The 16,533-nt window shown below is 41.5% G+C and overlaps 1 protein-coding gene across 1 annotated transcript in view; it reads right to left on the bottom strand.

The window, feature by feature from the left end:
* Positions 1-1,110: 1,110 nt before the first annotated feature.
* The window catches only part of apc2 (APC regulator of WNT signaling pathway 2), a 29,144-nt gene continuing 13,721 nt past the window's right edge, over positions 1,111-16,533 (bottom strand). Inside the window, exons 7-13 of the mRNA XM_056414587.1 lie at positions 14,755-14,853; positions 13,055-13,463; positions 12,368-12,466; positions 12,140-12,279; positions 10,529-10,723; positions 10,191-10,405; positions 1,111-9,904 (exon numbers count right to left, since the gene is read on the bottom strand). Of these exons, the coding sequence (XP_056270562.1) occupies positions 4,372-9,904; positions 10,191-10,405; positions 10,529-10,723; positions 12,140-12,279; positions 12,368-12,466; positions 13,055-13,463; positions 14,755-14,853 (6,690 nt within the window). The 3' untranslated portion in view covers positions 1,111-4,371. The remainder of the gene's footprint in view (positions 9,905-10,190; positions 10,406-10,528; positions 10,724-12,139; positions 12,280-12,367; positions 12,467-13,054; positions 13,464-14,754; positions 14,854-16,533) is intronic.

Below are 16,533 nucleotides of genomic sequence, written 5' to 3'. Positions count from 1 at the left end.
GAAAGTACAGTCAAATAAGGCTGATGTCTTTATCATTATCAATTAATGTAGCAAATTACTTCATCTATTTACGAATCATAATTGATATACAACATGTCGTCATAAATGACAAATTACCAGTATGAAGCGATGTACATTTGCATATTTCTCTGGGATAGTCAGTAAAAACAAGTTATTTTGTTTTGAAATGAAGGAAAGCAAACTAATTCTCATGTTTAAGAATCAAAGGATGTCACAATCGGAGTGTCATGGACTGCAGTCATTTCAGCGTTTGCTCTATGTAAAGTGTTGAGATGTGTTCAGGCTGAACGGGAAGTCAATATTCGCATCGATTTATTCACCGAATGTTCAGTTTGTGTTGTTTCACATTTCTCTTGCTTTTCCTTCTTATCGTGGTTCCTGTAGTTGAAGTCGCGGTGTTCTAGAACTTCTCTGCGTCAGTGTCAAGACCATTTTTGGAAGTTCTTGTCTCGGAATCGACTGAATTGTATCGGTCTCAGAGATGGAGCACTCCGGATTTCAATTTCATTACTGGTCGAGACCACAACTGTCGTATATCTCTAAATTACTTTTGTAAATTGTCAGATTGTGTTGTACATTGTCTGATTTATCTGTTAACATTAGTGTTACGGCTCATGGAAAACAGGTACATTCCCACACATAAAACTCACCCCTGCAATGTCTTTTGTGATTATTTATTCTATTGGTAGACTTGTACAAGCACACATACAGAATATGTGATAATACAAGACGTGAAAAGAGATGAATCTTAATTTGGTTTCTGTGGGAATGTCGATATGTGTGGACCTTTAATGTTCCACATTATACTAATGGACTCTGAATTTTGCCACAAATTCACAAACTGCTGACAAACATTTGCTGTGGATGTACCGAAATCTGAATAAAAACCTATTAAATATTCTTTCTTGCCTTCTTTTCCTGGCCTGATTAAATCATTGCATTGTAAGTGAGGTTGGGCCACGATGTCCCAACAGAAACGTAATAAAAAGCAGTGTTGATGTCATGTTTGCTGTCACGTCTCTCTTCTGTAGTGTTTACTTGTGTCTCACCTGCACCTGTATGAGGGAAAGTCATCACAGCGGGTTTAATGAAACACATTGCTTTTTATTGGATGAAAACATTTATATGACACACTTCAGTTGCTTTGCCTATTTCACAATGCTCCATAACTCCTCTGGCCTTGTTCATGCAAGACAGACAGGCTGGGTCTGGGCCGCCATCATGATCAGGTGAAGACATCACCTTGATAACGCGTGTCCATAAAACTAAAGGCTCCAGATTCGTCTGATAAGTTATCTAATTGCAAGCTTGGAAGTCAAATGCAGCCCCATTTCTGTTAAGTAATTTAATTAATGAATTTGAAAACACAACTCCAAGTCTGCATATTCATTTGGGAGTGAACTTGTCTAAATTCTCATCTCTAGCCAAACATGAACAAGGCCGCCGACAATAATGATGGACAAACTTCAGTGCACTCCGTTGGCTTTTAAACATGGAGACAAGCCTCCCATCCGTCTCTTTCACACAATTATCATCCTTTCATCCTGATTTTCCTTTAAGGGTCTGCTAAAGTGATTCTCCAACTGAAAAAAATTGTCTTTTTAAGTATCAAACGCAGAGCGTTTACGAATCCCCCAGCGGCCACAGGCTCAAATAAGGGACAAGAAGAATTTGAATTTGTGAAATTATGTTCAGAATTATTTGTAAACTCTGTGGTTTTATATTCCCATTTATAAACGAGTATTGAACAGAACAGAATAATTCCTTCACTATTTCAGTTGACTCCCATGGCTTCTATTCCTCTCCTAGATTCAATCATTTGATTCACTATGACATGGAAAGAGACAGATAGTCATCCACAGCAGCTGCGCTTATATTTAAACTATTCACATAATTATTCATACATGTGCACAAACTATCGTGACTGGACCGCTAATGTAATAAACTACCATCTACGTGAGTTTTTGACCTAAAAAAAGAAACGATTTGTGCACGCGCAGAGAAACATCTTCACCTTCACATTAAGTCAAAAAGCTTTACGGATTGAAGGAATGTGATGCATTTCTCAACCTTTTTGTTTATCTACAAACAAGGCTCATCGTGTCTGAAAAAGATTGTGAAAAAATTATGGCCAAAATTGAATTATGAACTACAATTTGAATGCAGAGTTTTTACTCGGGGTGATGACAATAATCTTTTCTGAACATCTTTTATCAAGCTCAAAACCTTATTCCAACCCACACACATCAGGTGAGGGTTTGTCACTGAGAAGATACAGTTGATTTCCTTACTGTCGCACTTATCCTAAAATGGCCAGCGGGAATTAAAGTGTTTGCATTCAAAATTTAATTGGGCTTTAAATATACTCAAAACATGCTTTGAAAATACAGTAGGACGGTAAATACAAAACCTTGTTTTTCTGAATAACGAGCCCCTTCATGTGGATGAATGTTTGCTCTGTACAGCACACTGCTGTCTTCACTCTCCCAGCACACATGGAGGTGTGATGGTTCAACTACAGAGAATATTCATCGACTTTATACTTGATTTCATCTCGACCTATTACTACTTTTACAGCAACACAGTTAAGCAGATATTAACACGTTTAGAAGTCCAAGAAGCCCAACCATCACTGACTGATATCGTTCTGTTTCTTGACAGGAAATACTCAACAGCAAACAGTGCCCGAATCTAGGAGCAAACAAATATGTCATCACATTAGATGAACAGAGGTATGTAGTCCCTTCGTTCATCGACAGTTTATAGCATTATAGGTCTTTGTGGCACTTGAATACAGATGGCTAGTAATGCGCTTGTCGGGCTTTAGAAAGTGTTTTACCTCTGAATAACATCATCATTGTCCCTCATTGTCCACAATGTTAACAAGTGTGTGTTCAGTCAATGAATATATTAGCATGCTGACAGGGAGCAACACAGTTTCTTTTGCCCACCAGGAAGTATTGAAGATTTTGTATATCTGCATATTATTTACAATACTGATGAAGACAGAGTACAGGAGCGTGTGAAGTTACCTAGAATCTATAGTTGGGGAAATGACAGAATTTACGATAATATGTTCTGTTGCAGTGATGGAACTAGAGTCTAGTCGGTGTTGTGGTAGTTTTGTGATAAATCATATCCTCAAATTATTAATTTCAGAGATAAATATACTTATTTTATTCACACAAGTATAGCTGGTCGATATGACAATCTCTACTGAAGAAGGTTATATATATTATTAATTTGCCAAATCTTTTATACTAAATAAGCTAACCTACAATATTTATGCTCGGGTTTGATTTTTGTCTCAATGTGATTGCATACTAAATTAGTTAAGTATTTGAAATTGCCACAAAAAGATATTGTTTTTTACAAATGGCTTCTAAATGATTTTCGAAAGAAAATCTATTTCACAATATATTAATTATGTAAAATCAAAATTATATAAGTGATAATAGATTTGATCCATATCTACAGTTAATAGTTTGTAGTTAATCGGTCGCAATTAAAACATTTTTTGGTGAGCTCAATATACTAAGTTATGTATTAGAATGACCAGATTTTTAGTATTAAAGTTTACGATTTAAAGTTTAACCTATATTTAATCTGTAACACACCATTCATCTCAGTCCAATATCATAATCTAGCTAAATGCACAAGACATATGGTTTAAAGGTGATTGCACTACTAATTTGAAGAAATGTATTATCAAAAATGTGGCCCCAACCCCAACAGAACATACTCAGTTGATTGGTGAGGCAAAGCCCAAAGCGTTGATGTACATACATGTGTATGTAAAAAATACTTTACATGTCAATATGTCAATTGAGTCCCTTGTGAAGCCATCAACAGTCCGACATAGTTTGTACCTTTTCAGGTAAAAACCCAGCTGAGTAATCCTTCAAAAGTTTGCATAATATTGTTCTTTTATCAATTGTGTCCAGGAGACCAATGGTGATTAATGTGCTGAAATCAAGTTAAATGTCTGTTGCTTCATGTTTCACTATATTTCTACCAGGCAATGTTTATTCTACAAATACAAAAAAGTACAAAAAGATGCACTTCCGTTTCATGTGAGATTTTTCTCTGAAATGCATCTCTAAAAGTTACTGATGCTCTGCTCATGTTTAGACCTTTCTCAATGCATACATCCAACCCTTTGTGAATGGTAGATGGAAGCTGTGGTCAATTGTTCACAGAGCAAAACTTGAATGCAGTAAATGGGGAAAGTAAGGGGTAAATACCCGAGGTAAAGGGACCAGCACACTCCTAATCTGTCCACCTGAGTGCAGAGTTTCATCCAGGAACACAGAAGAGTCATCCGTGTTGTTCAGTAGTCTACTTAACATCCTACGACTCACTTTTTCCCTCTGGCCTTTCATCGATTGTGGCTTCTTGGCTCTGTGTGTCCTGCAGGCTACAGGAAATAGGGCTTGGGGTGTAGTTAAATGGAGTGATTCGGGCAGCCTTGCTGGGGGATCCTTGGCGGAAATGGACAGCTCCACCCACATGGATATCTGACGTTCCTGTGGAGACGGTGCTGTGACTCTTAAGTGAGACTTCTGAATCTCCATCTTGTGGGTTACTCCCAGAGGTAGCAGTACTCTTTCTGAGTAGTGCAAATCGTGCAACTTCCTCTGCGATCACCCGAGTTGTTACAACTGTTGGAGAGGTGCTTGAGTTGGTCTTATTATTCGAAAAATCTTCTGTCTGGACTGTCGCATCACTTGTCTTGCGTGATGCAAGGACAATGGTTGGTAGTTTTCCTGGAAGAGCTGGTGGCTTTGGCTGTTCACCGTCAGGAGAAGGCATCAGAGGTAATGCATTGGCTGGCAGAGTGCTTTTCAAGATCTGAGGTACATCTTCATCCCTGATCCTCCTCCATGTAACTCTGTCATTTAGCCGTGATGCAGACCGGTGCCCTTTCTTCTTTGTGTCATCTTCGCTCTTTGCTCTTCCACTTGAATCAGATGAAGACGAGCGAAGGGAGGAACGGCTGGTCACTCGGCTAAGTATGTTTATGCTTGGTGATGAGGCGTGACGTTTAAAGTTGTCTTGGTCTTGTTGCTGCTTGGCTGCAGACACCCTGGAATGCCTGTTTCGCTCAGCCCCCCTGCACGGGCTTTCAGAGCTAGTTCTTCTGTGTGTGCGTCTTGCAGATAGGTCCCTTTCACTGGAGGTCGCTCTTGAAAGGGTTGGTGTCTGCTTTTGAACGCTATGTTCTGGCCTCTGGACTTGCTGTGCTTGCCTTGGATTTTTTACTTGCACCCTTCTCTGGGTTTGAACAGCTACCTTAAGTTCCTGACAGCGCGATGAACAAAGAAAGACGGCTGAAGTGCCAGGAGCTGCTCTTTGGGGGGATCCATTCTGAGATCCAGGCATTTTGCGTGCAGAGCCATGCCTTCTCAGAACAGGCTGTGATTCCTTAATGAAAGTTAGCTGTCTCAAGAATCCATTGCGCTCAGACTCACCGCCACTTGAATGGGCAGAAGTCATCCTGACCATTCCAAATCGATTGGCGGGTGGGACCCTTTTCCCGTTGACCTGATTGGTTTGTTTGGTGGTTGTTAGGTTAGTTACCAGAGGTGACAGAGCTCTGGGCCTGACTGAGTTTTGCATAAAAGGGATTCGGACAGGTGACTTTTGAGTTTTAGGTGGTGGGGATTTTTCATATTTATTCACAACAGGAGAGCGCCCCTTTCTTTCTGGGGGACTACTAGCTGGCGGGCTATTAGGTGGTGAGGCAATCTTTTTCTGCATGAATTTATTTGTCTGAGTCGGGGATGTTATCCTTTTCTGCGACTGTTTGGATGGTGTAGAGCTTTGCGATGATCCAGAGGATGAACTTTTTGGTATCCTTGGAGGTGGAGTAGAGCTCCTCTTTGGCAAAGACAGTTCAATGTCCTGCGGGTGACCTAATCGGTGAAGGCTCTTTGATCTGTGCTGAGCCAGGTTTGGATTTTTTGGAGCATCTGTCTTGGTTGGTACTTTTCTGGGAGGAGGTATTTGTGATGGAGCTGTCTCTTTTTTCGGCGTATAGATCACTGTCCTGCCTCTGAAAACCACAGGTAAATTTGGAACTGGCTTGCGCTGTGCAAAGTCTAAAGGTTTATTTGCCTTTTTGTCTTTAGCAAACTTCCTTTCTTTAGGTGTAAAGCTGGATGTTGACATGAATGACAGTACGGATTCAGTCTCTTCAGAGGATGGCTCCTGAGACTTTGAGGCCTGGAGTCCAGTTACAACACAATTAGCCCCTTCTTGTATGGCTCTCCATTCAACACTATTGAGGTCTGAATCTTGATCCCATGCTGTGTCATCACTATCCATTTCCTCATCCCACCCATCAGAGGCCTTTTGTTTTTGAGTATTTTCTGCTTTCTTCTTCCTTGCAGCATGCTTCCTTCTCTGCTTGGGCATGGCAGATGTTATGCATTTCTGAAGGAGGTCATCCTCCGAATCCATACTGACAGAGCTTGGCGAGCTTGGCTCTTCATATTGGCTGTGAATGTTCATAAACTTTGTTTGTTTCATCATATTTAGTGTTTTGTTGTGTTTGTTTTTGTACCAAATTTGATGGGCTCTTGATTTCTGATCCTCAAACTCTGCATCACTCAGTGAACTAAGTGAGGAGCTGAGTGAGTAACATGCCAGGGATTCATCCTTCATCAGATTCTCTTTTATCCTGTGAAATCCCCTGGGCATTGCTTGTGAATTATCAATCCTGCCAATATTTGTCATGCTACGGGAAAGAGTATTTCTTTTTGCTTCCCTGATCTGTTTTCTACTTGTTTGTTTCATTGCTTCCTTTTTGTCAGAATAGAAGCTGACACTGTCCTCTGAAGAATTTGTCGATTGTCTGTAGAATGTTTTACCTTTTTGTGATCCCACATTAAGATTACTTGCTGTTTTTTTCTTAATGACAGGCAGATCCAGTTTCCTAACTGGCCCTTGAACTTGCCTCTTCTTTTGTTGGTTAGGAGACTGATCACGAATTCTTTGCTTTGCCACTCTATCAGCTACCTCTTTGCTCTGCATAAGCACCTTCTGAGTGGGAATGATGTGTTTGGTTGTTCGGTTCATTTGTATCTCTGGTGGGTAGTTAATTCTGTTGGGCTTATGGAAGTGTGAGAATATCCTCAAGTCTTCTATCCTCTTTGCCTCATCGTCGAGCAATTCCTGTTTGTTCATACCTTTAGCTGTGCAGTCTTTAGCCCCTCTCTCCTTCACTGGATACTGAAGTGTTTCGTCACTTAGTGATGTTGTGCTGGAGAAGTTGACTGGTGTACCTTCTGCAGAATCAGTGAAGGATGAATCATCAAATTTAAAGTCCTTCTGTGGAATAACAATTCTCCTCCCAGGACACATTTGGGTTTTGCCATTTGGAAGCATCATGTACATTGGAAGATGCATCTGTTTTCGGATCTGGGAATTGAGAATATGATGAGGGATGGTTGTCATCAGGGAAGGTCTTACTTTTCGGAATTTAGAGGGCATTGCTGAGTTTATGCATTCCTTTAAGATTTCAATGTCATCATCTGAATTGCCCTCACTATATCTTTCACCATGGTCGAATCCTTGCTCATCCTCATCAGGGAAAGGAAGATTTTTGTCATTTTGCTGGAGTAGGGGGGTCAATTTCAGTTCCACATCTTTTTGTATGTAGTGTTCGTGAAGAGGCAGAGCACTTAAGCTCGATGCACAAGAGAAGTTCTCGCTGGGCTTTTCCACAGTAAAGTAGATCATAGTGTCCAGGTCAGGAGGAAGGTTAAACCTCTCTTTGGAGTCTGCAATCTCCATGAATGTTCGCAAGCTACTTTCCCATTGACCCGCTATTCCTGTGGCCTGTGTTTCTGCTCCATTTGACTCAACACAACATGGAGTTTTACTTCGACTAGGAGGCATGGTTTGACCTGGGCTGTCGGGAAGATCACTTGGGCTTATTGTTCCATCATTCATCTCACTGCCTGGATCACTTTCGATTGAGCTCGCAATTGAGCTCGCCTCAAAGCTGCCCAGTGAACTCACTGAGCTACAGCGACTCATTACTAAAGGTGTCTCGTGGATGTAGTTCTCAGATGAACTGGATGGAGATCTATCTTCAAGTAAGGTTGGTGAAGCTCCTCTTAGGAACACCTTTTCCTTTTTGGCAGGACAGGGAATTTCAATGGGATCGGTCTCTTTGCTGGGGAAGGTTTTTGAGTCAGTCATCAGCAGCTGGCTGTCACTCAGATCCTCCAAGGTTTCATCCTCTTCCGCTCTCTTCACTACTTCTCCATCCTCCACTTCAATTATTTCTAATGACGAGTCACTCTCTAGCTCATTCTCACTTTGTCCATCGAGCGCTCCATCGCCAGAAGAGAGGGAGGATAATGAACTGCAGCGAGAGAAGCAAATCGGGGTGTTTTCCACTGAGTATTTCTGGACCGTCTCCATCGACCCGACAGTCGGGCTTCTGGTGGATGTCATTGGAGAACATTTTGTTACACTACCCCCAGTCATCACAGTAGGTACCCATGCTTGCCTCCTCATTGCTTGGGCAGCTTGGACATTAATGGCCGTCTTTGCTACACCGAATTTGGCGACACTCTGAATGAGTGGGACCTGTTGATAAGAAGGAGACAGTTGAATTGAAGTCATGCTCACATCAGAGGAGAGTTTAGTTGATGCACTGAGAGGTGTTTGTACAGATTGATCCTGGTTCATTTCTGCGTCTGTGATGCTGAGCTCTAGATCTCTCAGATCTTTGTTGTCCATAGAATCTCTCTCTGGAATGTCTTGCTGGTTTGTCTCCATCAGAACAGCAGGACTTACATTAAGGTAATCTTGATGAGCTCCCTTGAGATCAAGTTGGTTCGGTCTTTGTTGCATCATAACAGTTCTTGGAGCAGTTTGCATCTGGTCCTTGCTGCCGCAGTAGCCATCACTGGTGCTTCCACTGTTTAAGCTGTCTGTTGATAGACTTGTATGGGCGGTTTTGAGGCGCAAGAGAGCGTGGGCTCTACTGAGGCGTTCCCTGTGGGCCAAGCTGCTTGTTTCAGACAGAGGGCAGGGGGAGCATGATTTTGCTTGGGCTTCATTGAGTTCATCCAGTCCGTATGGCCAGTCTGCCAGGTGATCTTCAGAGCTCAGGCTGAAACTATCCTCAGAGGATGTGTGCATGGTGATGTCCTCCACTAACCTGTCAATCTTGGCTACCGTGTTGGTGATTCTTTTTGCGAGCGTCTCTGCAGCGGCAGATACATCATCAACAGGAGCATGTCTCTTGTCAACCATTTGAGGCATGTCTACATCTCTTTCAGGGTCAGTGTCCCTCTTGCGTGGTTGGCTTTGCAGGAAGTTAGAGTTGGTAAGAAACATGGATAGCATAGAGAAGCTCCCAGTGTCCAGGCTACTGGAGACGTTTGGGGCCTCGTCATCATCAAAACAACCAGAATCAGATGCGTAATCCTTCGCCAGACTTTCAATGTGCCGTAGTGGCTTGTTGAGGGTCAGATGTTTGGGGCTCTGTTTCTCAAGGGTATCAAAAGTCTCGGCCAAGTGTTTGGCGTCCAGCTCCGCCTCCAGCGCCTTCTGTTTCCTCATATAGAGTGAGGGCATGCAGGAGCCGGGGGATATGACTGCAGCATCCTTATATTTTAAGGGTCGATTAGTGAGGAGATTCCTTAAAGCTGCGGCACTGCCCATTGCTATCATCTTGTGCTTGGAGTGGATAAGGTTGCGCAGCATGCTAACTGCCCCAAGGTCCCACAGCAGCTCCTGGTCCTTCATACTTCGGGCAGAAAGGTTCCAGAGTGTCCCGCAGGCGTTGCTCACTATGGTCAGGCTGTGGGAGCGCAGGTGCTGCAGCAGAGTCTGGAGGCAGTTGTGATCCCTGAGGATTTGTCTGTAAAGTAAGTTTAATACATTTCTTAGTTGTGTGAGAAGAAAAGAAAAACATCTTTACTCAAGTTTGACTATTCTCGAAGTCAGCAGATAGTATTTGCTCAGTTGTTATTCCGTAACCCATATTTCCTACTGAGGCATTGCTGTGACAACTGAACAAATACGATCTGATGATGAAGACCATTAAATGCAAGTGGTCTTTGAGTTTAGAATCTTAAATCCAAATATTTACAATTTCAAAGTAATTTCTCTAGTAATGTGGCAGTTACTTTTTGAGTGTAACCTACCTGTAGTCTTCACGTGTGGCGACCAGACTCGACACATTTCGAAGAATTCCTCCTCCACTTTCGATGATGGCGAGCGAGTTGGTTTGACAGCGGTATGTCAGCGTGCTGACCAGGAAGCCCAGAGCGCCGTCCACTGAACAGATTGACACTTTGTTTTCGATGCTGTGAGCCGACAGATTCCATAGAGCACTCAGGAGGCTCTTCAATGTCGACTCCTGGAAAACCAGCAATACAAAGAAAGAAGAATCCTTTACAAAAGTATAAAAGCGATGAAAACATTCTATGTGAAGTTCTGTGCCGGATCCTCACATAATTCCCTCTGGTTTGTTTCACATTACCTTGGTGGCCTGGAGGGCACAGGTCATCAGTGCAGAAACGCAGCCGATGTCTCTGAGAACTTTCTTGCTGGTGATATCGGCCCTCCAGGACAAGTTCCTCAGGATGCTGGAGACTACCTGATGAAGTTCCTCACTGTCAGAGGCCAGCTGGGCCACCAGAGCCTGGAGACAGCTCTTCTTTGAGCACAGAGTGGCCTGAAGGGGAACACGGTGTAGGTCAAATGGACAGACAGTCATAGTGTGTCGATAAAAGTCATGGTAAAGTAAATGTTGTCATAGTATAGTCCGAAAAACTCACGAAAGGTCACAGTATAGAATATTGTAAAAAGTCTGAAATAAAATTCATCGTAAAGTATGTCAAAGAAGTAATTGAATAGAGGGAAAAAGTCTTGGTAAAAAATTCTACAAGGTCCAGTTAGAGAGGATTTCCTTATACACAGGTCCGGGAACATCAAAATAATGTCTACAGACTGTTAGATCAAAAAAAGACAGTTCAATTAATTTATATCTCAACAATATTTATAGTCAGTTTTCAAATTGAACTTGATTCATTATAAATGACACATACTCTAATAAATAAATAAATGTTCTTTATTTTAAGTAAAATAATGGGTGCATTTCAGAATAAATTCCATAACAGAAAGCTTTGGAAAAATGTGCATCTTAAAATAAAGTACTTCATTTTAGAAAAATTATCATATAAGCATATCGTAATACACATATTTGATGGTCCACTGTGTGTGTGTGAGTGCCGTAAAGATTATTGTATAGCATGTCAAATGTCATAAAAATGCCATTATGTAGTATAATGAAAAGTTCAAAAGTTCTATAAATGCATAGTATAGAATGTTGAAAAAAATCTGAAAACTCAAAGCAAAGTATGAAGAAAAAAGTAATAGCCATAGTAAAGTGTGTGGAAAAAGTCATAGTGAAGTATTTTTCCTTAAGTCATAAAAAAATGTGGTATATGGATAAAATAAAGAGTCCTAAAACCCATCATATGTTGACCGAAGTCTCTAAAAAAATCACACGATAGCAAGTCAGTTAAAAAGTGATAACATAGTGAGTATAATAAATTGTATGTTGTAGTACAATGCACAAAAAAACATCGTAGTACAGTATGTCATGAGAAGTGTCAGCTAATGCTAACACCAAGGCTAACAATGACAAAAAGCAAGCAATGAGGTCTGGAATCAGTAAGTATTTAGATTGTGAACTAAAATAAAAGCATCATTATCACAGTTTCCAACACAAGTAAAACTCCTGCATTGAAGTTTTAACTTAAGTAAAAGTGTAATTGTATTAGCAACTAGAAATGAATACAAGTACAAGTAAAAGTACTCATGTATTTTCCTTGTGAAATGTTTATCTTAAAAGTAACTGCAGCCATCAGATGATTGTAGTGCAGTATTAAAGTACACATATAGTCCCTGTGATGCATGGTGGAGTAGGAGTAGAAATGTGCTTAAAATTACAAGGACTTCAAAATAGTGTCCAGTCTTGAATACATGCATAAAGTTACATGCCACCACTGGTTTTCGGGTACTTTTCTTATATTTTAATAATTCCTTTTGCATTCCCACTGATCCACGCAGGGCAGTGATTCTGTACCTTGTTGGCGACGTCTCCAAAGGTGAGGTTGGTCACAGCCATCCCTGCGTAGCGGCGCAGAGCCATGTTGATGGGGTCGTTAAGCATGCCGTACATGTCCTGGTCCAGGTGGATCAGATCGGCCACGACCTGCAGGCCGCCTAGAAGACAACACGCAAACCTCTGAGCCAAATGTGTCACTGATGCCTTTGGGATGAAACAAAAAGATCAGTGGGTGTTTTGGCGTACCCAATTCATTCATGGCGCGTCGGTACTCCTCTTCAAAGGAAAGCTTCATGATGGCGCACATGGCCTGACAGATCTGAGGCTCCACAGGTTCAGGGATGTCTGCGGAGGAGAAAAACAAGAGTCGAGTAGTTGGTTTCAGGGAGTTCATTTACAATAAATCTACAGAAGGAGGAAAAAGATATGTGTCTTTATGTACAATACAAACTGTGTACTTTGTGTGTTCGATTTCCTCCCCCCAATGCTGTGCCAAAAGAAAAACTCCACCTGGTGGCTAAAACGTGGCTAAAAGTTTGTTTCTTTTCTTTAAAGTTATGCAAAGATGGACATTTGACAGTGGTGGTTAAATTAGCCAGATCATTTGCATCAGTTAAAATAGTATTATGACAGTGTTAACCTCCTGTTATATTTACGAATATATTATTGATGCATCAATAGGTAAGTGTGTTGCAGCTGGACATGGTGGAGCTCATTTCAACTATTATATCTAAGCTTCATCTTTTTATCGTGAATTGTCTATTTTGTATTAATCAGTATTGTACAAAGTAACCGCAGCTGTCAGACAAATGTAGTGCAGAAAAAGGGGGAATATTCACCTCTGACATGTAGAAGAGTAGAAGTAACGAATATGGTTAGAGATAACTCACCAGTAGTTATGGGGTTCTCTGTGTTTAGAGGACTGTCACTTACCGGTGGTTTTGGTTCCTCCAGGTGACGGCGTCGCTGCGTGGCCCTCGATCCAGTCCCAGCCGCTGTCACAGTAGGTCCGGACCTGCTCCAGCATGTGCAGCACCCTCATCTCCCGGCGGGCCTGGCCCTCGTCCTGCTGGGAGTAGATGATGTTGTGGAGGGCGGCGCTGGCTCTGGATTTGGCCTCTCTGCTGCAGCCCGTTGCCGTACCGGCCGCGGCCGCCTCCTCGGGTCCGCTGGCGCCTCCGCACGGAGCTTCGTGCAGGATCTGGACCAGCAGAGGGACGCAGCCAGATTTCCTCATGGCGATGCAGCTGTCCTGAGAGCTGGACAGAGCCAGCAGAGTCCGAGACATCTCCTCCTTATCTCTGTTAGCGAGCATGGAGAGCAGCCAGAACACCATCTCCACCTGAGGAGAGGGGGAGGACAACCTGCATTAGCAGCATTACTATCAGGTGCAGCACTATTAATTAAGAAAATAGCAATATCAAAGAACCTTTCTGGTGGTTTTGAACATTATAGCATTTGAACCATACATTTGACATCAAGGCTCATTGTTTTTTAAAATGATCATGCAGTATTCGTACGGTATTACTTCCAGGAAGATTTTTATATAAAACAATATTTTTATTTAAAATCTTAGTAAATAAGTTGCAGTTTGATCAAATTCATGTTAATTTGTTTATTTATAATAGTTATATATATATACATATATATTAGTTATATTAGTTGAATAAACTTTCAGCAACGGTGTTTCTAACCATTGCATTAGATTGAATAAAGAAATTGACACTAGTTCATTTTTTTCCCTTTATCCGTGTACAATAAAAATATATTTTAGACAACGTGAATATACATTTCTACATAGTTGTATTTCCCAACCGAGTAACTATTAGCTATGATGATGATGATGATGATGATGATGATGATGATGACGTTGATGATGATGATGATGATAATGATTACACTGAGTGGCATAACAGTGGTGGAATGTAACTTAGTACATTGACTTAAGTACTATAAGTGCCTACCAAGGAACTGGTACTTACCTACAAACTGAAACAATTAGTCGATTAATTAATTATTTTATTCACAACTATTTTGATGGTTTAAGTAATTTTTTCATGTAAAAACTTTTCATGGTTCCATCTTAATAAATATGAAACTTTGCATTATTTCACAATTGTACATTAAAACATTATTAACACACATTGTGACGGTGTCTCTTTGGGCTCTGGGTAACTGACAGCGTTCCTCACTATCCTTACAAACCAAACAAACTGATTCATAATTAAAATAATGAGCAGACTGATCCATAATGTAAAATAATCATTAGTTAATGATCAGAATGAGCTCTCCCTCAAACATCTACAACAGTAAAGTCCTGCATGAAATCATGAATAATAATAATATAATAGTATAACAGTAATGTGGGAAGAAAAAAAATATTTTGATGTTTCATAATTTCCTAATTGTATTTATATACTAATACTGGAGTAACATTTCCCATGCAGGACTTTTGCTTTCAAGTATTTTTACCGAGCGGTGTACATTTAAGCCTCCCCAACTGCAATCAGATGATCCTATTCATCGACAGATGAATTATTTCGTGATCACTATAAGTTGAGTTCTCCCGTGTGGCCGGTCCAGACGTCTCTCTGTATTAACCCTCGCATGTCATGTGGTTGGCGATGTGTTACCTTGCTGCCGCCGTCTGTCGGAGATTCGGCTCCTGCTGCAGCAGCTGATGACGTGTTGCTCTCTGGTTCTCCAGCAGGGGGCTTCTCAGCTCCAGAAAGCTACACACACACACACATGCACACACACACACACACACACACACACACACACACACACACACACACACACACACACACACACACACACACACACACACAGAGTGAGAGAGAAGAAGAAGACATGAGTGTGTGGTCTGGGAGACTGAACAAACAATTAGATTGGACCGCATTGTCTAACCGGGCCCCCAGCAGCGTATGTTATTCCTATCAGAGATGATCCAGTAATATCAGAAGTACATTCGTATTTACTGTAAATATCATTGAGAAATGACATTAGCTTTGGGTCACATCGTTGACATTTTCCTGTTTTCGTTTCCATGTTAACAAAAAACACAGTAGAGGGTATGTTATTGTTTTTATTGTTAAAGTCAGTGGTCCATTCTGGGCCGGAAGCCAGAGAAGAGAAAGGAACACGACTCTGACCTATTTCTGCTTTTAGTGTGTTTTCAGGCCAACGGCTGAAGAATCTGTGTTGTTTTATTACAGAAGCGTCTCACATAGCCAGACCTGTCACTGTAGCACTGGGGAGACAAGTAGACAGGTCTGGGAGACTCTTCTGTCCACAGACCCTTCTGTCCACAGACCCTTCTGTCCACAGACTCTTCTGTCCACAGACCCTTCTGTCCACAGACTCTTCTGTCCACAGACCCTTCTGTCCACAGACTCTTCTGTCCACAGACTCTTCTGTCCACAAACCCTTCTGTCCACAGACTCTTCTGTCCACAGACTCTTCTGTCCACAGACTCTTCTGTCCACAAACCCTTCTGTCCACAGACGTCTTAGGTTGACACTAACTGCAGCACAATGCCTTTGTACGATTATTTAGGTTATTTAAAATACTGTTTAAATCATTTAGTCTTATTTTTGTGTGTGTTTTGTAACCTTTGATGCAACCTCTCACGAAATGAAATAGGTCAAACCCCAGATTCTTTCATTCAAGAATCATTCCATTACATATTCTGCATGTCTGCAGCTTTATTAAAGAATGTAACACAAAAACTGTCAAACATTCATTTCACTGCCTGCTAATCCACACACACACACACACACACACATACGTGCACACACATGCACACACACACACACACACACACACACACACATGCACACACACACACACATTTTGTCTGCAGACAGTCTTTAGCTCACACACATGCGCGCACACTTCACACCCTGAGGCGTTGTCATGGTGACAGGATGGAGAGAGGGGGAGGAAAGCTTTGATTCAACTCTCTGAGGATTTCAATCTGTGAATTCAAATGGAGCTCAGTCTGTGTGTGTGTGTGTGTGTGTGTGTGTGTGTGTGTGTGTGTGTGTGTGTGTGTGTGTTAACAAAGGAAATCAGAATATTTCTTTCTGCGTGTGACTCAATCTGTGGCTCTGATCCAAACCCCCTCCATTAAAACAACGAGCTGCACACATGACCACAAAATGGACGCCAGCGAGACGAGAGGAGAGGAGACGAGGAGAAACACGACCACTTCCTCCGATTCATGCAGCAGCAGCAGAGATGGAGATCTGCTACGTCCAAATGAAGCACCAATAATAGTCCATACTATACATATCCTATCTACCCCTCACTGTTTACCTCTGTATATTACTCTCCTCTTAATCGCTTTTTGCATTGAGTGAGATGTTAAATGCATTTTTTTGTCTTTGTATCTGTGCAACGACATAGAT

This window comes from Pseudoliparis swirei, chromosome 5 (genome assembly GCF_029220125.1).
Source record: "Pseudoliparis swirei isolate HS2019 ecotype Mariana Trench chromosome 5, NWPU_hadal_v1, whole genome shotgun sequence".
Classification (NCBI taxonomy): domain Eukaryota; kingdom Metazoa; phylum Chordata; class Actinopteri; order Perciformes; family Liparidae; genus Pseudoliparis; species Pseudoliparis swirei.
This window is presented reverse-complemented; position numbering and strand designations above follow the sequence as displayed.